General features: G+C 56.2%; 1 protein-coding gene across 3 annotated transcripts in view; it reads right to left on the minus strand.

The window, feature by feature from the left end:
• Positions 1-6,789: 6,789 nt before the first annotated feature.
• Positions 6,790-23,446, minus strand: part of LOC127751255 (uncharacterized) — a 54,626-nt gene continuing 37,969 nt past the window's right edge. The window contains exons 1-3 of one of the 3 annotated variants that reach the window (XM_052274462.1): positions 21,960-22,172; positions 8,092-8,466; positions 6,790-7,417 (exon numbers count right to left, since the gene is read on the minus strand). In XM_052274462.1, coding sequence (XP_052130422.1) covers positions 7,363-7,417; positions 8,092-8,396 — 360 coding nt within the window. In that variant the 5' untranslated portion in view covers positions 8,397-8,466; positions 21,960-22,172 and the 3' untranslated portion in view covers positions 6,790-7,362. Of the gene's footprint in view, positions 7,418-8,091; positions 8,467-21,959; positions 22,173-23,446 lie in introns of those variants that run through there. The other 2 variants (XM_052274460.1, XM_052274461.1) reach the window with 2 other exon arrangements.

Consider the following 23,446-nt stretch of genomic DNA (forward strand, 5'->3'; position numbering starts at 1 on the left):
ACAATAACGACAATAACAGTTGCCCGGGCCGCAAGCAGTGGAACGGTACCAGGTGCGGCCTTACAGAGACAGCGGGCTAACAGTCCCGGCCCAGCCTGTCGTCTAGCTAGACCCGGGCCCAGGCCCAGGGGTCGGCAGAGGCCTATAGCGGAACGCGGGTCAAAGCAGTGGTCACACCGGCAAAAAAACAACAACAATAAAACTAGTAAGGCAAAAACTGGACAGTGGGGAAAAGGGGGGTAGAGGGGGTAGGTGCAAATTGCCCACGGGGGTCAGCGCACAGGTGTGTCCCGACTGCGACCCCGTAGAATCGGGGACAAGGCACACATTAAGAGGAACCACCACTTATGCGTACCACTTCCGATAAAGAGACAGAGCTGTTATAATATACACGAAATCCTCTCAAAAAGCTAAGCTCTCTAAAATTTTCATAATGCATCAGCACATTTCTTCTTTAACAGAAACATTACATATCGCGAATCCATTTTCACGCATTTTGAGGCCTTCTTCAGTTTGATTACACCGCAAACTTTCGGTCTTGGACAACGGACTTCGGGACAATCTGTCAAAAGTACCCCTCACAAATCCAGAATAGGCAACAAAATTCATTTGTGAACGTTTGAAAAACAGCAACTGATAAAATATTATTATTTTCAAACGCAGATTTATAAAGAAATTATTTCAGAGTGCCGCCCACCTTGGCCGAGAGCCTAAAATCCGAATATATGGCGCCGCCCGTGGTGAGGACGATCAGCGAACGAGGTGGGGCCTCGGCATGGGACCTCCTGAACCGGCCTGGGGAGGGAAGGGAGAGAGAAGGGGAAGGGGGGAAGCCCAGCTCCGAACACGTGCGGCACTGGCGTGACGCGTTCAGTGTGATGGTATGGTGCAGCAGGACGAAAAGAAAAGATGAAATTCCAGGTAAAGGGAAAAAAGGGGCACTTCACGTGGTCGTTGTCGTCGTCGTCCCGTTTTTCGTGAGCCAAACGAGTTCTCCATACGACACACACAATAAGAGGAAAGACAGTATCTGAGAGAGGGAGAGAGCACAGCGGGTCAGGAGCCCATGACAGGCCCCTCTTCAGTCCGTGATTTTTAGCCACATTTTCAGGGCACATTGGACAGGGAGACTGGGCCGCCTCAAACCGGCAGCAGGGGCAAGGCGGGTCCAAGGATGACATGTCGAGTCGCTCCCTACATGGGCCCAACGAGCCTTGAGCACATCATGCACAACTCACTGACTGGTCGGTAATTAAACAGGTTATTTGTCTCACATACAGCAGAGCAGGCCAGATGGGCGCCTCCCCGCGGCTGCGTACCCTGCGAAAAACTAGTGCCGAAGAGCGGCCTAACTGCCAAACAGATATTGATGATGCTCGGTCGGATGATGGCAGGATGGAGATGTTAATCCTCGATTAGTCAGGATCGGGACACGTTTCCGAGGCGTCAGGAACGAGCCAAGCGGCGATTAACCGATAGATACTTATTTTGGGGGGAAACACTCTCTTTCGTTTGGGTTACAGAGGCGTGAACCGGTAGTTTCGTAAAAATATCCACGTAAAAATTCAGTTCTTAAAGCAACAACCGCGTTGTGCAACGCGCACTACTGGGCATATATCTTGGTTTGGTATTATGCCAGAACTTTTGAATAAGATGCACTGATTTCATCCGCATACTGAAATAAGGGTCAGTCCACAGATTGAGCTTCTCATGCTAGTGAAAGAGAGAAGGGATAGTGAGGTTAGGTCACTCCATCACACCAGACAATGCGGGAAGCCTTGCTTAAGCGGACCTTGGCTGGAGAGAGAGGTGGGGTGCAGGGCACCGTGAGATCCGCGTCAGGCGGGCTGATCAAGCAGAGCGAAAGACGATCGACAATAAGCCTTGTGCCCCACCAAAGCCAAACAACAATACAGGGCATTATTGGCTGCCTACGGAACTCATTGCAGCAGTAATAATTACTGCATCATCGGAGCTTTGTTCCTTTTCAAACGTTGCATGATCGGCCCAAAGCGGGAAATTAGCTTTGAACTTTTGCGATTTTCGTTATTATCTGCTTTTATGAAAATTAACTTTCATTAGCTTCCTTCGACTTTGACACATGTCCGTCGAATTGAAGTGAAGTTGTTTTGGGGCGGTATTCTACTCAGCCCTTCACAAGCACAACTCAAATGTTCCGGCAGGATAGCGCAAAAAAAATCCTAGGTGAATTATTGGATTGAGCGTAGTTTCGCAAAAAACACCCTTCCGTGATCGAGGGCGAGCAGTAATGCGTTTTTAAAATGGAGACACCCGCCCGCGCCGCCCACACGCCACGAGACAGGCAGCAGCGGGTCTCTGATGCAAGTAGGATATCTTAGATCACTCTCGGGACCAGCAGCGGGCGGGCAGGCAGGCGGGTAGGCAGGCGGGCAGGGCCCAGATGGCCAAATAACATCATGGGAAATAATGTTGTTGCGAGATGGCATGCCGCCCTGTCCCGCCCGGTAGCTCTCCCACACAGTGCCAGCTAGAACAGCGCCAAAACCACTTCGTCCAGTTTTGCACACTTTTCGTGTTTAGCGGCAGGCAAAGGAAATGTGTATTCTTTGGAGCCGGTCGAGCCTCGAGCCCCAGGCAAGTACCAGGCATGACGTCAGCAGGATTCACGAAGGGACTTAAAGTCTTCACAAGTCCGTTTTCAGCGAACTTCTCAGGTTGACGAGAGGTGAGCAGTGTCAAGGGGACGTTTACAGGCCAGTGCGGCGAGATCCGCACAGCTAGCACTACAGACAGTTCGCAGAGCCTTTCTCAAGTCCGGCAGACTCAGCAGGACACGAGCTCTTTCCGTTGAGCTCCTTCCGTGGCAGGCCTTTTCCCTCCAAATCCAGGCGGATAAACGTGCTTGACTTTTGGGTGACCGCGCACCGCTGCGAGGCCAGCCGCAAATCGCCTTCTGCTACCTCTGCCTCGCCTCGTCCTTTGGAGGCGAGTCTCCCCGCCCGCGGTGACAGACGCGCCACGCCGCGCCACGCCCGCCGGAACTTCCGAAACGAAACCGCAGTCATGCGGTCTGCTCCGTCACAGCACTTCCGCGTGCACAGCCCCGCTTTACAACTTCGGAAAAGGTTCACCTCACACCTAAAACGTAAAGCGCTGCAAAGCGACATAGCTCTTCCCGGTCCCACTAGAGGGCACGTAAGAGTTCACAAGAGGCCACAGAACGAGTTGTAAGCGGTCGTGAATTTGAGGTACACCCAGAAAATGGTTTCCTGGAAACAGCCTCAGCCTCAAATAAAGAAAAATTGGCATTGAATGAGGACGACATGTGTTCACCTTGTTTCAAAAGATGCTGTTTTTAAAACAGGGAAATATACAGAAAAATCCCTTGTCTTTTTCAGGGAAGCCATTTTCGGTGTGTATACAAGAGCCGATGACAGCTCCAAACGTCGATGCAACAAGAGATCGGCTTCGGACTTCAGACCTCTTATTGTGAGATCTCACTAATGAGGACGTAGTTCCGTTCAAGACTCTCATTTTTCGTCCTCCCTTGGCCCTCCAAATGACTGCTCTTGGTCACTCCCTCCCCATGAAGCGTTTAGTTCCACCAGGGCATCTCCCTCCCTCCCTCTCTCTCTTCCACTTTCTAGGCAAACCGATAACCTCGCCGCCAACATCTCGCCGCCGGCGTTACGTGCTACCGCCATACACAATCAATAATGGTGGCTTCCTCCGCAAAACGGCCCCTCATAACACACATCGCCGAGCCGAGCGAGCGAGCGAGCGAGACAGAGAGCGTGGTGTAACATTACGCGCGCCGTATTGACTTTCCTGAATGGAGTAACGCCCATGGCAGCAGGTCAGACAGTGCACTTCCAGAGCGCCATATACGCACATATAGAGGCCGTTGGCCGTTCCATTTTTAATGCATCCTGCTGCTGCATGTCGTAAATAGTGGAGTGTAATGCAAGGCACGTACAAAAAAAGCTGATAACACCATCCTGCTGACACACGCACGAAGGAAAACCTTGGAGTAAAAAGTCACTTCAGACTAAAGCGGTTTCACACTCGACTCCTGGTGCTTTTTCTCCGTGAACTTGCATGACCATTTCGCCACACGCGTCATCATCAAGAGAATGACACTCACTCCTTCCTGCTGCCTTACGCACCCTTTCGTTGGTAGAGCGCACACACGCTCGCGCTACACTTTGGATAATTGTGAGGAGTCATGCTCCTGCCTTGCTTTCTTCGGCATAATGTCGGGAGGCGGGGATCGCAGGGCGTGGCGTGGCGGGGTGGGGTGGGGCACCCCGCCTTTCCCACGATCAGCCACGCGGCGCGCGCACTCGAAATGCAAACGAGAGCGGAAAGCAAAGAGGGAAGAAGCACGCCCGCCCGCCGCAGGACGGAGTCCGCGCGAGACTGGTCCTGTCACCTCTCCCGATACTCGGAGTGTTCACAAAATTGGTCATGGGAGACGAGAGTGCGGCGGCGTGCGACCAGCAACTCACGCACTGCTCCGTCCGTTAGACTCACTCCAAGCGCAGCGCTTGTGATTGTACCACAAACGTGATGCAGGAGGCACAACTATCGCACCCTCGTCTAGCACCCAGAAAATACAATCATTGAATTTGACCAAGTGGTACACACTTTAATCAGAGGATTATTTTCCGCAACGAGGGACATGGAAACTTAAATCTCATTTCAATTGATCTTAAGGATCAATGCAAAGTCTTCAGATTAACCCTATTATAGGATGCGGACACCCATTGCCAGAGGGGGTCGTTCATCTGTCGTATCCCTATGGGACGTCACCTGCGACGTATGCGGCGTTTGGCGTGCGGCGCAGTACATTGGCGCGCCTCCCCCCTCCTCCTCTACGCTAATGAAACCATCAAGATGCCAAAGCGCGGCGGCGCGGCGGCAGCGGCGGCGGCGGCGGCAGTAGCAGACGCTCCCCGTGCAGTTGGGCGCGAGCTAAGTGGCTTCTGTCAACACCGCGACCCCCGCGGTCCCGCCGCCAGCCGCGCAAGCCGCGCCAGCCGCATCAGCTGCTGGGTAATTATTGCCATTCGTCACGGGGACGAGGAGGACCCAGGAGGGGGAGGGGGAGGGGGGAATGCAGATCAGCCGCGGCCGCGCAGTTTTTTGCCCCGCGCCGCCGCCGCGGCCCGCGCCTGCCTCCCCGAACGAGGCCGGCTTTCTCACTGACTGATTACCTTATTATTTACAAGGACTGTCTTCCTCCGCGACTTCTCCCCCCCCCTCCACCTTCTTTTCCTCTTGATTCTCATTTTCTCCCCCTCTCTCCAGATCGCAAAACATTCCAGATCACACAGTTTTACAATAGCCCCATAGAAGGGCCCACTTGCTAATTCTCCAGAGCACTCCAAGCCAACGCCCCGCCGCCGCCGGCCCCACACAGCCCCTCGATAGTTTTCTTTACTATGCTGACTTTTTTTTTTCGGGCCCAACCGGCGCGCGGCGTCGGCGCTCCGCTCACTTGCACGTCAATGAGGGGAAATCCTTGGCGAGAAACACCAGAGCCAGGGCCAGGGCGCGGCCAAAGCACGACGCGGCGCGTGAGAACGCCCCCGCGGGGCGTGGTGGGGCGGGCCGGGGCGGGGCGAATGGCAAACTGTCGCGCACACACGACCGCAACGACGCATTGGAAAGCCACCAATGAACGACGTTTCGACCCAAACGGCAGCGCGAACCCAACCCGTACGGCCATATACGCGCCGCGGGCGGACAAACGCAGCATAGCATGAGCGTAACAGACCTGTCGACTCGAAACACTCGTCCGTAAAGTCCCCTGCTGCCAACGCGTGCAATTGCTTAGTCTTTGACCAACACGTTACCACTGGGGCTCACAAGTTATAGGTTTAAGAATGAATTCCAGCCCTTGGGACGAGGTCGTCAAACCGCGTCTCGAATGGAGGACACGTTTAGTCCGAAGCGCACATAGGCAATTGCGATACGTACAAATAAACGCCAGTTTAACTTGTCTTTTACACCTGCGGAAGGGTCAGCGGCGGCCCTCCTCCTAGGGCTGGAGCTTCCCCCGAGGCGCGCGCGAAGCCCCTCCAGCAGGTCGGGTCGATGCGCGGCCGGGGACCTCCAGAGTGACGCAAAAGGGCCGGAGACGCGTTCCCACGCCGTCATTGTGGTGCGCTATGCTTCCTCATTGCGATGCAACGCGCCGCAGCCGAGTTTCTCATAGGTTTCCGCAGTTTTACACCCCGTTCGAACACAATGAAAACAAGTGCGGAACAGCCGTAAAAGTTGTGCGCTTGTGCGTGCGTGTGTACCGACCGCGGCGGGCGGCTGGGCTGCAGCCGGCATTTTCACGCCAGAGACCTTTACCCAAACGATCCTTCTCCAGCACCAAACGCGTGTCACTCCACTGGAACACCTCACCACAAGGCAGCAGCGGCATGGCGACCACGCGCACGGGACGGGCGCTACAAAGTACGTAGCGCGAGAGAGAAAGGTGTACAGAGAGAGGTCCACGCATCTCTTTCTCTCTCCTGCGCCCGAACTACACAAGACCCTGTTTCCCGCTCACCGAGACACGCATTCCAGCCGGTATATACCGATAGGGAAAGCAAGCGACGTCAGAAGGGCTTAATATCGAATCACTCTTTATGCGTCCTTCCTCCTGTCTACCCCCCCCCCCCCCCCCTACTCCTCCTCTACCAGACACCTCGTCCATTACGGATGGACGCGGAGGGGAGAAATCGTGCAACGGTCGTCCGTTTTTATTTCATGACCCTGGCTGGACTCGAACCCCGCATGGCGGTCGTCGGGTTGGGCCAAGTGCAATCATAACCTCAACCTGCGCAGTCGCGTCAAGCCGCCGCGGGCCTCACGTATGGGGGGATGTGGCTGTCCACGGCGCCGCCGAGTTGCGGCAACCGGAAGTCACTTCCGGCCGCGCCCCGCCCCGCCGTGTACGCGCCTAGCGGGTCTGTGGCGCGCGGCGTTGATAGCGCGCGTAAATTTCATGCATTCTGATTAGGCATGCGAGTGCACTGCAGGTAGCGCACAACGCTGCGAAAACCCCCTCGCATAGAAAAAAGGGACGAGATAAGAGCGCGCAAAGACGCCTGCAGGCCCTGCATCTGTGAGACTCGTTGCACTACCATCACCGTATGTCAACGAAGAGCAGAAACCTCTGCTCCATAATTTTTGAAATATTTTTTTCTTCTTTTGTAAACGCGGAATCTCCTTATTCCTATTTATGGACTCGGCCGGCTGACGGTCAGTTTGCTTATGGGTCTTGCAGCGCGCGGCGCAAGGCCACGCCCGGTACATAGTACCTCACCTCCCGGGGGAGACAGTCGCGCTGCTCAAACAGTCCGCTCTGTCCGCGCAGTGTACTCACCTGCTGCGGCGACAGGGGCGAGAAACGCATGACCGAGTACTGGGTACCAACCTGAAACAAACACACGGGGGGATGAGCCAAACGGTTCTCTCTGCGGCAGCACAGCGGCTGCGACGACATCTCGGAGCAGAGACACACCCAAGAGAAAGGGGAAAATAAGTCGTGCGCGTGACTTTCAATTGCACACATCCTGCCCTGCCAAATGAATGATCGATACTAACTCCAATCGCGGACATTTTTTTTTTTAAATAATTAGTTCTCTCTGAAGCCCAGTAGCGACATGCCAGATGCTACTTTCCGATTGGCTCGTGCCTGGTTGTCCAGCCCAGGTGGGGCGGGGCGGGCCCTCCGCAGCCCAGGGCTCATTAAGGGCCGAACTCGCCCCGCTAATATCGCGTGCAATTATGGCGATACAATGCAAATACGGAAGCTGCTGCTCCTGCTGCTGCCACGGCACTTTCACAATATTGTTCTCGACAACAACTCTTACTTTGACGTTTCTCTCTCATCGCACACAGCAGGAGGAGCAGAGCAGCCCCTGGGAGAATAACTTACGAACGACGAGTGCACCTCGACCCGTCGACCGGCCTGACGTGCAGAAGCCCCCTTCCTCCCGCCCCTCGCCTTCCCCTCCTCAACCTAGTAGTCCACTTGCAGTATGGGCAAGGCGTCACGACAAGCATCATGATGGACTATTTCCATGAATTTGGTTTAGGCTAGGTCACCTGGTGCTGACGTGCAGGTAGTAGTCGGTGCTGCTGGAGTAGTGGCGGACGCCGCCGGGGACGCCGTGCAGGCCGCGGAGCGCCAGCAGCTTCCTGGCCGGCGTGTCGTCGTCGAGGATGCGGTTGTGGGGCGCGAGCGGCTCGACGGGCCGCCTCGACGGCGAAGAGGACGCCGACGACGAGCTGGTGACGGACGACGACGTGGTGCGGACATAGCGGTAGAAGCGGCGCCGCGGCACGTCCAGGTCGTGGTACGGGACCGCCTCTTGGTAGATGACGCTCGACTCCTGGCTGAGCTGGAACATGGTGGCGGCGGGGGCGGCGGCGGCGGCGGCGGCGGCGGCGGCGGTGGGGCGCTGCTACCCGTCCATCGTCCTGCAAACGAGCCTGGCTGTAGCCGCTGGCGGACGCGCTTCCACCGAGGCCGAGCCGAGACGTGCGGCCGAGCTGCCGTGCCGTGTCATTTCATTTCATCCAGAGGAGGACGACGAGGAGTGGGTCAGGATCAGACCCTCTTCCAACAACCCTGCTGCTGCTGCTGCTGCTGCTGCTGCTGCCGCTAATTCAATTATGCGAGCCTAGGTGGCGCAGCCTCGCCTGCCGAGTGTGACCGCCGACACACCGGTAGCAACTTTCTATCCGCTGCAGCGAGTACACACACACACACACACACACACACACACACACAGTCACTCGCGGCGCGATAGGAAAGCCATTAGTGCTCGTTTTCAATGAAGTGAGTAGTCTGCCCAACCCGTACCAAACGACCGACCCGGCCGGCCGGTCCCGATCGTAGCCGGAGAAATTGTAGACAGATCAAACGAGAAATTGCCCGAAGGTATAAAACAACATAAGATAATGTTTGATCAAGAAAAATAGTCGTGTTGACGTCGATATAAGGCGTCATATTGACGCGGCGCGCCGGGTCGACCTCAAAGTGACTTTTCCGGCTCAGAGGCGTTGCTGCTTTGCTCGCTCGCCGGCATTCCCGGACCGAAAACGATCCCAAACAGCCGCGGGCGACGCACGAGCCTCTCCTTCCCCTCGGCCCGGCACCGGGGGGAAGGGTAGGGGGGCATACAAAGTTGCCGTGCGCACATCACCGGCGCTCATCCTCGGGGGGATGGGACGGCAGGCGGGGGGCAGCGTCCCGCGGATCGCAGGGGCGGTATGGACCCCCAGCTGCGACTTCCGGCGGCCGGGGAGAGAAGAGTGAAAGGTCAGCCCGACGTACGCACACGCATCAAACTAGAAGCGCAGAGTGCACTTCTTTGGTGATGCATCGCCACATTAAAGTTATACTGCCGAGGACGAGAGAGCACATATAGCTAATATGAGCATATGGCACATCATTCCGCGCGTTTCTCTCGGATGTGGCCGCGCTGTGCTGTGCCGCGGCAGCCCAACAACATCACGCGCCGGATGAACAAGGGCGCGCACCGCACCGCGGACACTCCCGGCGAGGGAAAGGGAATTACTGGACTGGAATCGTTTTCGTGCCGCACCATACCTCCTCCTCCGGCCCACACCGGTCCCCCAAAACCGAGAGGGTGAACCACTAGGGTGTTCCATGTACACACTGAAGAATTTTCAAAAAACATTCTAAAACATCCAAGAATTTTCGTCCCCAAAAACACTTTCCCCCGCGGGGTGTCGGTGGGCGCGAGGCCGAGCCTCTGTTGGGGCCGGGCGGGTGAGCCAGGGAGCGTCTCCATTCGTAATCACGGCGTTACTAACTTTCTTCCCCCACCGCCTCTGTTATGACTGGACAGCAGGGCGCGACACCGAGTCTGTCACTTCGCCCATTGCGTCACACCCAGTGCGTCCGTCCACCTCTCTCCCTCTCTCTCACCTCTCTCTCTCCTCCCTCTGCCTCTTGGAAACCTCACACCTCTCAACCCAAACGCAATGCCCGTCCGTCACTGCGTGAATAATAAACATGCCCGCAAAAGCATTCTGATAGCGATTCCATGGCCTTTTTCTCCGCGTGCATGGTGTGATCTCTGCCAGCAGCAGGCAGGGGCAGGAGTGCACTGCCGGGCGATAAAAGCTAAAAAGGCGCTTTACGGCCTCACGTGCGAGACATCTGGCGACAGCAGACGGACAGCCGGACGGGGCCGGACAGACGGTCCGACAGTACGCAACGCAAAGGAAAAGAATAAAGTTACCTGACCAATCATTACAACCGCGGCGCACCACTCCCGACAAAGGGGAGCATAAACATAAGTTTTGTCCAGTGAGTAAAATGGCAATAAGGGCGCCAGAAGTGCGATGTGCAGGAGACCATAAAGACGCCATACGACTGCATTCCTTTGCAAATTCCAAACAAATTCTTTTGGTTTATTACGCGCTCAAGAGTTGGGATTGGGCTCCAGCTGTGTCGTCATTAACGACGGGGCAAAGGACAAAGTTTGCAAACGCCATTTCGCATTGCACAGTTTAACGACTGGCCGACATTGTGCAATCAAAACAAGCATATAAATGTGCGACAATATGTCCTCTGCAATACTGTCCACTAGAACAGCTGACCATGCAGCCGAAATCCAGCCCTAAAAATGAAATAAAAACAAAAACACTTTGATTTAACCGTTTTGACCAGACACGTCAAAGTGGCGTCACTGTGGGCCGTTTCGCGACTGCACCGGCGGCCACCACGAGGCAGCAGCAGCCCCATCCTCCGCCGGTCCGGTCCCTTTACGAGCAGATTCAATACCGGGCGGCCGGTGCGCTTTACGAGGCCGCGGGCGCCGCTTGCGCCGCTTGTCACGAGCGGAGCCACCTGACGGCCGCACAATGCCACGGCGGCTATCGCTTCGCCGAACGACGCACGCGGCCCGCCCGCCGCAAAACGACCCACATTCAGCTATTCATATTCGGAAGAGAGAGAGGAAACGCAAGTGCGACGCCCAAAACAAGCAGACGAAATCACAACTGTCATCAATTTGTCACGCGTACGAACCCATTTTTTTTTACTTTTTTTATTTTTTTTAAATAATGATTTTGGGGAGGGTAGGAGGGTGCTGGCGGGGGAGGACCCTCCGCGAGGCGCAGGAGGGGCCTCCCCGCCGTTAAACGGCGTCCAAACGGCAGCCAAACGGCCGCCTAATGGCTTCCTGAAAACGGCGGGAATTAGCGCGCGGGTAGGAGGAGGGGGGGGGGGGATGGCTGCGTCCGGAAACGGCATCCCCGTCTGTCTGGACGACGCGATGCCGCGGGTCGCGCCGCGAGAAAGAGAGAGAGAGAGAGAGAGAGAACAGACGAACGCAGCCAATCAGCGGTCGGCTCCTTCGGTCGGGTCGGTCCGCGGCGGCGAGCGTCCTGATTTATACACGTGACGTAACGCGTCCATCAGCCGGCTCATCGGGGCAGGACTGCTTCCGTCTGTCCTTTTACTTCCCGAGCCGGCGAGCCTCTCTCGAGAGGCAAGCGAAAAAAAAAAGAAAAAAAAATACGGGAGGCGTGTCGTGGGTATTCGAACACCGCGACGGCACATGTCGTTAACGCATCATATGTAGCCTGCAAGTGTCTGAGAGTTGCGGATATGTACTGAACACATTGAGGTCGTAAAAGAAAAACTACGGTCAAAAGAGGGGGATATACTATTCCCACGGCAACGCCAACGTGACGATCATGGAGCAGTCATGAAAAAGATACCAAAGGATATATATATTCTGCGAGGGAGTAACGATATTACGACGAGTGGCGGCGCATTTCTCATACCTCCATAACAATAATAATATGAATGTAGTTTGCGAGTAAGTAAACTTTAAGAGGACGGGATTGTTTTGTTACACGGGGTATCGCTTGGAAAATATTACAGTTCAAGTGCCGAAAAAGTAAGCTCTGTCCCTTCAGTGCGGTGCGGGCAGAGCAGGGCCCCTGGGAGGTAGGCCGCTCCGTCGAGCAGCCGTGGTCGGCGGGGTGGCCTACCCTTCCGTTGGCAGGCGCCCGGCCCCGGCCCTCGCCGCGTCCCCCGCGCCCGCCCAGCAACGGCCACGACGACCAAAGGAGAAGGATTAAACGATGCTTTTAAAAACACCACTCATCATGCTCCGAAGCAGAGCAAGGTCTGCTTTCGCTCCGTCGAGAGGAGTAACTCGTCGTTGCTTTCATCTCGAAACGTCCATCCGACAAAACGCGTTTTTTACATTATATTTCAACTCGTGTATAAATCTCTCTCGCTACTCTGCCGCTCTTCTCTCTGGTCTTCGTCGAGCACGCTAGCCCAGAGGACAGCCTTGAGCCCAATCGCCCAATTTGCGCAGCCACCACGCAAGCCCTCCTTGAGTCGCACCTCTAGTCCCCTCTAGACGAGCGCGGATGAGGTGTCGCGACGCGTCGCGTGCCTGAGCGCCATTCCGACTGCAGCAGCCACAGCATCAGCAGCTCCAAGATCACCCGTGGCGTGGACCACCGCATCAGTCCCACATAAAACCGGTCAAACTGTTGTGTCTGGCGATCGGCCCACCACCGCGCCGGCGCGCGCGCGCGCGTGTGTCCAACAGCGGCGCGTGTCCGTCCAGCCCGTCCGATTGACTGTCTTGCCTCTCGTTCCGGCGGCCGCAACAGCAGCAAAGCAGCCTCAGCAGCAGCAAGCAAAGCAACAGGGGAATTCCTGCGAGGTGTCCTGTCCGCAGGCCTGCTGCCAATAGATTTGCCGCAGACACGCGACACCAATTTCCTGCAGCAAGCAAGTGAACGTGCCAAACGTCCAGCAGCGAGCCACGGCCGGCCGCGGCCGCGCTACGAGTTCAAGTACCCCACGCTAAACTTGTGCAGATCTTTTCATTTCGTTTTTCTTTCTGACGCGCGCGACTGTAGCGGTGACCCTGGCGGCAGACGCACCTACACCCACACACACGCGCGTCGACTCATCACTGCAATCGGAAGAAGAGCCGACAATAGAACGCAACAAAGGGTCCCACAGTCCAAGGACGCGCGGCTCACAACAATGAGAACCACTCGGACAGCCGGCAGTAACAGACCATCGTGGGGGTTTCCTGCTGTCCGTTTTTAATGATCGGCTCTGAGAAGATATCCGTTCTGATTTGAAAGGTGTTAGAAAAAAAAAGTTAACGCAAAAACTATTTTTTCTCTTTTCTTTTTTGCATTCTCCATGTGGACTGTGGTGTCACTATGATGTATGCCTCCCGTTAGCCAAGCCTAATATCATCAAACGCGATCAAACTCAATCAATCAATCAGTATCAGTACGACCCTATACGACAATAATTGCCAGTGTCGGGCTGAGGCAACAACAGCAACAACAGCAAGCTACACAGCAGAGTAACGTTAGCAATTAGCTGCCCGCGGACATATCGTGACGTAACGCCAGCGTTCCATATCGCCGCTTATTCGCAGAACCGGGCGTCGTAGTCGTCGCTCCATCGCACACTAATACGTTCGGCTCCAGGCGTTCGTTCACGCCCTACACAGTTAATTTAATAAGTACATACTATTTTGAAAAAGGCAATAAAGCGGGCGATAGTGATCGGAAAGAAGGCTTTTAGACTTGACTAAATGTAGTATTCAATAAAAATGGTGAACATCAAAACAGTTACTACATTACGACGTAAAGGTGAGGCAACACAGAGCAGGGCAGGGAACGCTTTCCAGAACAGTGTACCTGCCGGAGCTGACCAGCCCCACACTCGCGGGCAATATGGGCCGGACTGGTTCAAGTCACGCGGCCGGCCGCCCAACCGTGAGGAAACGTACAGAAAAATTAAACAGCTTTTGTTGTGCGAACACACGAGCAAAGCAGCGAGATCCGTCTCGCATTGAGTGGGTCAGCCGGCCCCGCCCCCGCCCCGCAATGCATTGCAAACATAAAGTGGGGAAGGTTAGGAAATCCCAAGGAAGCTTTTACAATATTCATTCCAGAGTTCAATTTAGATTTGGCAGAAATTATGGCATTATTATATTTTGCTCCGAAAACAAAACAAACAAGGACATCGCATTTGAAGGAGGAAAACCAAATGATGGTCCAAGACCCCTTCTGCCGTGAGGTCATATGTTAGGCGGAAACTCGCAACGAACAACGAACAGATCGCTTTCTTCAAGTCGAGCTTTTACAAATAGCGCCTTCCTTGCCGCGAAGAAGCAACGATAACTCTACACAGCTAGGCGCGCGCGCCGTGTACAACCACCGCGATGCCTCATTGCGACACCCGCGGGACGAGGCGGGGCGGGCGGCACCGCACGCCTGAGAGACAGGTGCGCCGCGACGTCCCCTCGCCTCCCCCTCCCACTAAGTGTCGGCATCGGAAACCATTTGCACAGCAAACACAAGCGCACCCACACTATTGCACCGCGCCGCTGCATCCCCGAGCCCCCTACCCTTCACCCGCGATTCAGTATAACCCAACCCACCTATAGCAACGCGCGCGGAGTAACGTGGAGTGCTCAAAGCCAGGCAGAAAACTTACAAGTGCATCCATTCATACTTATTACACGACCTCTCGCACTTGCTAAGTGTACAACACTCTTGTATTGCACTCGTTATACAGCATAACTTTGATGTGTTTATTTTCTAAATTTTTTAAATTCTATTTTTATCTTTCACACATGCGTATGGGCGGGCGAGGGGGCTGCCCCATCCACATGTATATATGAATGCATTTTTTTTTAACAACAATTATTATTCCCGCCTGGGCGCTCGCTGCCCGAGCCCGTCGCGCGCCTATGACTTCACACGGGCGCACTTTCTTTCGCGCACGTGATACTTATGTTCCGCTGCGCCTCGCCCCCTAGTGCCGTGCGGTGCAGGCTGTGCAGGCGGAGCACAGCGCCGGAGGGGCCCACTTAGCAACCGACGCATAAAAACGGGCAAGAGCGCCGGGCCGGGGCCGGGCCGCGTGTCAGCTGCAAGGCAGAGGCGATGACCAGCGGACAGGGGCCCCGCCATTCCGCGAAGCATATCACACGAGAGCCACATGGACAAGCCCGGCTGCGGCTCCCCCCTAAGGGTAAATACCATACGGCGCAGCGTACCAGCCGCGGCCGCCGCAGGCGCGAGAGGGGCGAGCCGCGAGGAGAACGGAGAGAAAGACGATCGGTCCGCCCAAACAAACGACCCCGGCCGGTACGGCTTAAAAATATTCTTCCCCCCACTCTCCCCCTGTCTTTGACTCACTCCGAGTTAAATCGACGGAAACTCTCTCAAAACATTCGTGCCGCTCCGGCGACGGCCGCGGCGGGGGCAGGCAGGCAGGCAGCGCGACTCTCGAAAACGTTCCGCTGTCCTCGCTGCGCTGTGTCCTCCCCCTCGCTGGCCGGACCGGACGGACACCACCACCACCCCCCTGGTGGATGCAACTCTTTCGCTGTCCACCCGCTTTCCAAACGGGGCGGGGCAGCAGATGACAGCGGGCACACGAGCACACGAGAGCCCCCGCCTTTTCTTGCAGTAGTCGGTTCCGCAACCGACCCATCCATGCGCCGCGCCACGCCACCGCCGCGATGGCTGGTTGACCGTCCCAATGGGGAAAGCAAAGCACACCGCCAGACGGACGCGGGGGCGGGTCGCCCGCCAAGAGTTCCGCCAAGTGCAACCATTGCAGGACGGCGAAACAGGCATAGCATGCGGAAAATAAATTGTGAAAATACCAAAAAAGGCGGTTAATAATACACGATCAAGAGTAAGTGTGCATGAAGGGCTAGGGTTCGTCGGGGGGGACGCCAAGAATAATGTAATTTCGTGCGACCGATAGCTGGAAAGAACGGACAGAGCGGGACAGAGCGAGACAGAGAGGAGAGAAAATCACAGAGAGGGAGAGAGAGAAGAGAAGGAGGGGAGGTCATGCGGGACGGCTCTAAACACCAACGCGGTTCGCTGCTCCCCGACCCGACCCCGTAGTGGTGTGGCCGGCATTCATTTGTTTATTTATTACACAACGGAGGTGTACGTAAGTACACGTACGCGACGTGCACAGATTGCCCCGGTCTGCTCTGGACGACAACAAGCGCGCCGGGCGGGCAGGCAGGGCAGCTCCGGCTGCTCCGGCTCGGCCCCGCTCCGCTCCGGGGGCAGCTCGACCGGAAACAATCGGACCCGACCGCGACACCGGCGTCCTCCGGGGGCGCCGGAGGTGGGCACGACGTAACGCCGCTCCCGTGGCGGAACTGTCGCACGGCCGTAAACCGAGTAAACGCACCGGGAACCGAGCGGGCAATACCTTTTCAGCAGATGGACCCCCATGGAGGGTACATCTTGCATGGCGAGGACGAGGTCAACCTTGGGCATGTAGCTTCTAAGACCGATAAACTTTCATCAACCGAGCATAGTCGGATCAAGAGGCGTGAAAAGGGGCGCAGCACAGGGAACCTATACTTTCCTTGTCGCTATACTCCGACTCATATCAATAATTTAACTCTTTATACTCGGCGTAGTTTCTCCGGCGTACGTTGTCCAGCTCCAGCAACAGCAGCAGTGCGACGGGAAAGGCGTGATAATCTGACTCGCGCTATCCCCCCGTCCCGGCGGCCGCAGCGTCTCTCTCGCTTTTTATTCCCTTTCGATTCCGACCGACTGCAGCAGCAGCCCCACTGCAGCTGCAGCTGCTGCCGGCCGCGACCATCCAACAAATTAAGTAGACGCTAATCGGGGCTGGCCGCGTACACAAGTAGTCCCCCGGAGTGGCCCCCTCCGCATCAAGAAGAGTGAAAGCAGCAAGGGCTGAGGCAGCCGCGCCTTCTTGTGACATCGCACGGCCGGCGCAGCCTCCTGCTCCGCGCTGCCCTGCCGCGGTGGGAAAACCTCCACGCAGGAGACGAGGGCAATTTCTCGTGATCAATTTATTCTCATTCCCGGCCCCAGCTCTATCCGTCCCTGTCCGGCCGGCCACACGCGCCATGTCCCTAATTGAACTTGCCGCCACGCCACGCCGCGCCGCGATAGGTCACACCGCCCCATCGGCGGCCAATCAGGGCGGAGATGGCGCGGCGCCGGCGTGGCGCAATTTGGCGGCAAATTACAAGTTCACAGCGTCATCCCGTCGCGCCATACGGGGCGTCACCCGGCATGCGAGCCTTTATGACGGGCTAGCCACCACTCCTACACAACAACAACAAAAAAATCAATTTTCTTTTGCATAATCATCTGCCTTTGAGGCAAAGATTTGCCACGTTTGTTGCTCTTCATCTCGTCGTGACCCAAAAAGCAAGATAGTAGCAGCGCGGCCATGTGTCTAGTCCATAAAACAGATGGCAGACTCTTGTCCGCGGCGCCGCGCCTGCCCGAACGACTGAAAACGGGTTCGAAACGCGAAAACGAAACGAGCAATTGACTTTTACAGGCTCGACCAGATAAAGCGCCCACAAAAACTGCAACGCGGGCGATTAAGGATGTGTGTGTGTGTGCGTACGTGATGTCCAGGCGTGTTGGTGCAATTTGTTACAAGGCATGTCACTCACGTCAACCACCTTGAGCGCGCGCGCGATAGAGAGAAAGAGAGAGAGAGACTCACATAATACTTATCGCAGCCTGACAAGCCTCAAGGTGAAGCGGCGGCGACGACCCGATACACCCCTCTATTCATTATCGTCATTTTTTAGCTCTTTTTTCGCGTCCTCCATTTGGACTTCTTGGTGCTGTGCGACTCGCGCTCGCTATCGGTAATAAGGCTAAAGTGCGAGCCGACGCGGCCGGGCCGACACCTTGCGCGCCGCAGCGGCCCGCAGCAGCGCACAGTCACGCCGCGACCTTCACCCCGGCCCGAGCCCCGGCCGGCCAGACGCGCTCGAGGGCCTGCTGCAGGAGAGGCAGCAGCGCTTGCCTCGCGACCTCACGCGTGACCATCGGAGCTCATCAGAGGGGCGAGACAGCGAGGCTGAGAGAGACGCATGCACGGCCGTCAGGCCGAGGAACCTTTACAGTACTCCCGCAACCAGGAGCGGGCCATCTACTGTTCCAAAAGGTCTGCCGTCTTCCCCGTTTAAACCAATGACAAAAACAATCACGCAATGTCATGCTCACTTCGCGTCCGACCCACCCCACGCGTCCCACCCCGTCCGCAAAGTCGTGCACATGATCATCATATCGGACACGCTCTCCACTCTCTTCCCCCCGCACACAGTCCCCAGGTATATGTACAGTACAGTACGCCTCCTACGCGACCTTTGGGCGTCGACTCCTCTCTTTGCTCGGGTCAGGTCCACAGGGGCTATGACGCACGACACGAGGACGCACGCAAGCGCGGGCACAGAGTACACTCACACATGATGCCCAACTTGATATGCAGACCAGCGACACGGACAAATACGGGGCCTCCCTCATCCTCATATAATACCGTGGATTCCACACAGCACCTAATTTGCGCGGGGAGGTCTGATAAAACTTTTCCACTGCGCGGCGGTAGGTGGTGTTTAGTTGTTTTTATTATGTTCCATACACACACGGCTGTCTTTGCCAACCCAGAAAGCACCCCAGAGAAGCAGCTAGAGAAACTGTAAAAGGCGCTAACAAGCGGCAGCGCAAGGTAGGTGTGAGAGAGACGTTGTGGTCGTCGTCCCTCTCTCATTCTCAATTCCAGAGATTTCAACCTGTGGGACTATGCCGGGCGGTCCCGCCACTTCGCGTATATGACCGAGAGCCGTGTGCAAAACAACTCGATTCTTACACGCTCCCCTCTTGGTAATAAGACTTTACAAAAAAAAAGGACTCATAGATAAATCCCCCGGCAAAAGTGCGGAAAAACAACTAATTGATGCGGTAGTGGCTGGTTGGCACGCCCGCGCAAGCGTGAGGGTACCCCCGTAACGACATTATTAGCGGCAGACGTCTTTATTATTTATAAAAAAAAAAAAAAAAAAAAATATCCCAGGCAAATGGAGACAAATTACGGCGAGAGCAGCAAACTATGCCGCGCGGCTTGCGGATGTCTAATTGAGAGTGAGAGAGATAACATCACACACGGCGACCCTGACGAGTCCCTCTCACTCGCCCTCTCTCTCCGTCTCCGTCAGATCGATAATACCCACAGACAGGTGTATAGTTACTCGAGTTCCCATGGGCCGTGGCGGAACGGTGCAAAGCAAACACCACGACCGCCCGTGGGGGGAGTGGGGGCGCTACCCCGCTGGACCGCGAGCTCGGTCGGGGCAGCGTCTGCCTCTCTGCCTCGCCGCGGGCACCGCGCTACCGGCCGAGGTAGGAAAACAAGCATCACTGCATTGTTGTAGGAGCAGAGCATGCTGCTGCACAGCCCCGCTCCGAACACCAAAAAAAAGGGGGGGAGGGGAATACGTACTGGACAATAGCAATAAAGCGGGTGAGACAGAAGGTGGAGAGTGTACTACTACTGTGCATGTGCCGGTCAGCTGGCGGGCCACGTTGGGCTGGGCGGGGCACCTGTCTGTGACAGCGGGGCGTGGCACGGTGTCCACCTGCATTACACAATCCCAAGGTGCACACCCACGCTGGGGCGGGGAAGGGCGGGGCGCGGCAGCGGCGGGGCCCGCAGCCAGGCAGGAACCACAACACGGCCGAACACGGCCGCCGAGCATTGGCCGCCCCGCCCGGCCCCGCCCCGCGTCGCCTACCGAAACGCTGGCTGCTTGTCGCGCCGTCGCGTCACCGTGTCGCACCGGCCCTGGACCAAATCATCAAGATGGCCCTGACGGGATGCTGCAGCTGTCGCGTCGCGAGAAAGAGAGATGGGGCCGATCCCTCCGTCCCCTCCCCCCTCCCCCCGCGACGCGGCGTCGGGACGGCCTTGGCGCCGGCGCGCCGCCAGTGGGATGCGCCCGCCCCGGCCCGGCCGGGTGCGACGGACCGACCGCCTCCTGGAGGAGGAGGAGTAGGATGGGGAGCACGGCTTCTTATAGCGCCATTAATCGATTGCGATTGGCCACCGCATGCAGCGCGGGCAGGTTCCCATGGCAACGTGTGAGGTCAGGCTCGCATTGGTACTTTATTTATAAGTTAATATCGACCCCGCCCCCGCTCCGCTGCAGCAGCAGCAGCACGGCGCGAGAATGTCGTCGGTGAACTCTGCCCCGACCGGGGCGAGCGGCCCGAGCGGCAGGGGGAAGAGAGGAACTTCCCCGTCCCCTCATGTCCCCTGCTCGGCTTGGTATTTATACACCGACCGGCCGCAGCGCGCTGCTCGCCTCCCCCTTCCCCGCTCGGCTAGCTAATTGTTTTCGATGTCACGGCCTTTTAATCCGCCCTAAACGCTCCGCGGCGCGCCGTCGCACGTTGTTAGCTGGAAAGTAAAACTTGGGACACCCTCGGCCCGGCATAGGCGACTTGCGCGGGCAGAAAACCGCCACGGCGGCGGCAAAAGTCCGGACAAAAGAGGCCGCGAAACTAAAGCCCTTCTATGGGGCCCATGCTGCCAAGCTGGTCGGGGGGGCTGAGCCCTACCGAAGAGGGGCTTAAGTCGGCGCCGTCCGACCGCGCCCCCCCGCCGCCCCACCCCAGCCCGCTCCCGCCCACCCCCACGACGTCAAGGGAGAGGGAAGCAGAATAAGGCAGGCGGGGGAAGTCCTACACACCAAGACATTCTGAGGGCCCAAAGCAGCCAGCAAGGACGACGACGCCAAATCTGCACCAGGAATTTCATATAAAATGTCTACCTGCTTCTGTTTCATAAATTTCTTTTGGCAAATTTACTAATTCAAAACAGCTAATTGCAAATTATTATATTTTTCCTTTCTGAATGGACATTTTTATAACTCTACAGATTATTCTCTGCTACATATTGTCTTTTCCCATTACAAGACCATTGTTTTCTTGAAAATTTACAGAATTTTTTTAACAGCGTTGTGTAAGGGGCCGGCCGGGGGCACATCTCCTTTTAACGCAGCGGCGACAACTACCTGCAAGGAGCGGCGCCACTGGTTCGCCATGGGACTCGGCACAGCTTCCCTAGCTGGAAGGCCTACTGCCAGTCGACCTACATACTGTCATTCCACACATGCAGTGTCCACCACATTAATGTCACGAGAGAGAGAGACAGAGGCAGCGGGACAGATTGGGAAGCCGGTCTGGTAGAAATAGGAAAGGGGTAGAGAGGGAGAGCGAGAGCAGTATAGAAAGGGCTGGGGCTGCGCTGCAATGTGAGAGTGAGGGAGGAGAGAGATTGCCCAGCTCCCACTCGCTCGACTCGCTCGCTCGCTCCCTCTCGCCCCAATTACTCCGGTCCTTAGGCACTCACGCCCCGTGACTCGCTCGCTCACAGTTTTGCAGCGACAATAACTCCTTCCATCGAGCGAACTCTGCTCGGCGCGCGAGCAGCAGCTCCCCCCTCTCTCGTCCGCAGCATCGATTACGTGTCATTCAAATCGAAAGTGTGAAAAATTCAACCGGCGTGACGGGCGGGGCGCGGGGGCGGGGGCGGTGCTCCGCGGAGGGCGGTAGCGAGGTTTACGCGGCCGCTCCGCCCGCAGGCAGGCACAGGACAGCGCTGCGATCTGCCGCTGAACTCTTCCTCATCGAAACTCGCGTACAACGAGATTAGACAGAGGTCATGATAAAGATAGCAAAACTTGTCTTTGCGTAAAAAGTGGCTTTGAAAGTGATAGACACGTAAACGAGTCTCCAGTTCCACGCGTGTTTCTCAAACTTGACACCTGTGCGGTACGATTGAAAGCGTCTTTCGTGCGTTTCCTTAAGGAGCGGGACACTCAGAGGCACTCCTCAGCTCAGGATATATGCATGTCCTTGAGCTTGCAGCCGGCAGCAGCAGCAGCACGGTTCAAATCCTCTCTTCCTGGACAATGACAACAGCAGCGGCAGTGCGGCGACGACGGTCGTGTCGGCCGAGGAGGAAGCGTCAACATCCACAGAGAGTATGAACACCACTGCAGGGCGGTTGGCGCCGGGGGAAGTCCCACCCGAGACACCACCACAAATAAACCACTGACCGAAATGCACAGAGTGTTTTATCCGACAAGACTCGCGCACGAAACACAAACACAGCAAAAACAAACACACGCACACACGAGCGCGTACTCGGGCGTTCGCGTAGACGGGGGGCGCGGGTGCCACGGCAGGTGATACGGGCTGTCCTCGCGGTGGGGCAGCGGCGTGACAACTGAAGGCTACTCCTCCACTACTACTCGCCGTGCCGTGAGGCCGGGCGGGCGCGGCGCGGCGCGGCTCGGCGCGGCCTGGTGGCGGCTCGGCCCGGCGCGTGCTGCAGGAGGGGGCCCGTGTGTGTGTGCGTGTCTCAAGACGGGCGGGGCGGGCGGCGCGCGGGGGAAGACCCGCCAGACACCCCGGCCCGGACCCCACCGTGCAACATGAGCCACCTTCCCCCGGCACCCACCCCCGCCCCTGCCGCCGCGTCGCGCGCGTCCCAAAACACTTTCGAGTATGCAGCACACGGTCCGAGCAGTGCACCTTTATGATCGAGGGGCAATTAAATGTATTTTTACCATTGACATCTGCAAACAAACATGAGTTCAATATTGTATTTATATTTCCAGAAGTCGGTCACTCTAGTTCTAGTAATTGTCTTTAGGCATTTGGAGTGTAATCATGTGAAGCTCTGAAACAATCATTCGTTTCCACTGGAGAGACATTCCTTATCCTCAGAGATGGAGCAGCTGATTGCTATCAATTAAACGCCAACCTTATGCATAAGCAGCAAGCTCTCAATACATGTAGTTATCGACTTAAAAACACTAAGTTAAATTGGCCCTTTATGCAAAAAATATGCCAAAGATAAAGAACCCCAACCTTGCTCTAAAGAATTGGACAATGCACAAAAACACTATGCATCTAAAAATACCGGCGGTCGTATTATTTTCCGTTAGTGAACGCCTCTACTGTGATATTTTTCAATGATTTACTGCACCACGCGTGGATGGGTTGCCCTCTGTGCTCGCGACCATAAGGCGCAAACCCGCTCGCACGCCTGCCACCTGGTATGTAACACTCGTCGTGCTCTTGAGGGGCCTAGATTGTCGCAGCATAAGAACGCGTGCCGAGGTGGCCGCCGACCCCACCCACCCCCTCACAATCCATTTAATAAGTCTGAATCCAGTGTCGCACTCGAGTTAGCCCCATTCGACAAGACGAGCTTTCACCTCTTTCATGATGCTGCATAATCAAATCCTTTTCCAGGCAATGAACTAATATCGTCAATAACAATCAACGAACCGTGCCTTTATATCATAACAATATGCCGCTAAAAATATCTGTTATATTTCTTTTCGAATGAAGATGTGGAATAATTACATAATTGTCGATAGCGAGAAATATGCATCAGTCTTTGGCCGTGCCAATTAGCTCCTTATGACGGCCGCCACGTAACGAGACGCTTGCAGCCACGCAAGAAGGCCGGTCACTGACATGACGACCTGACGCGGCTGCACTCTCGGGATGATGACGCTGAGAAAGAGGAGAG

This window comes from Frankliniella occidentalis, unplaced genomic scaffold (assembly GCF_000697945.3).
Source record: "Frankliniella occidentalis isolate FOCC.00 unplaced genomic scaffold, Focc_3.1 Scaffold396, whole genome shotgun sequence".
Classification (NCBI taxonomy): domain Eukaryota; kingdom Metazoa; phylum Arthropoda; class Insecta; order Thysanoptera; family Thripidae; genus Frankliniella; species Frankliniella occidentalis.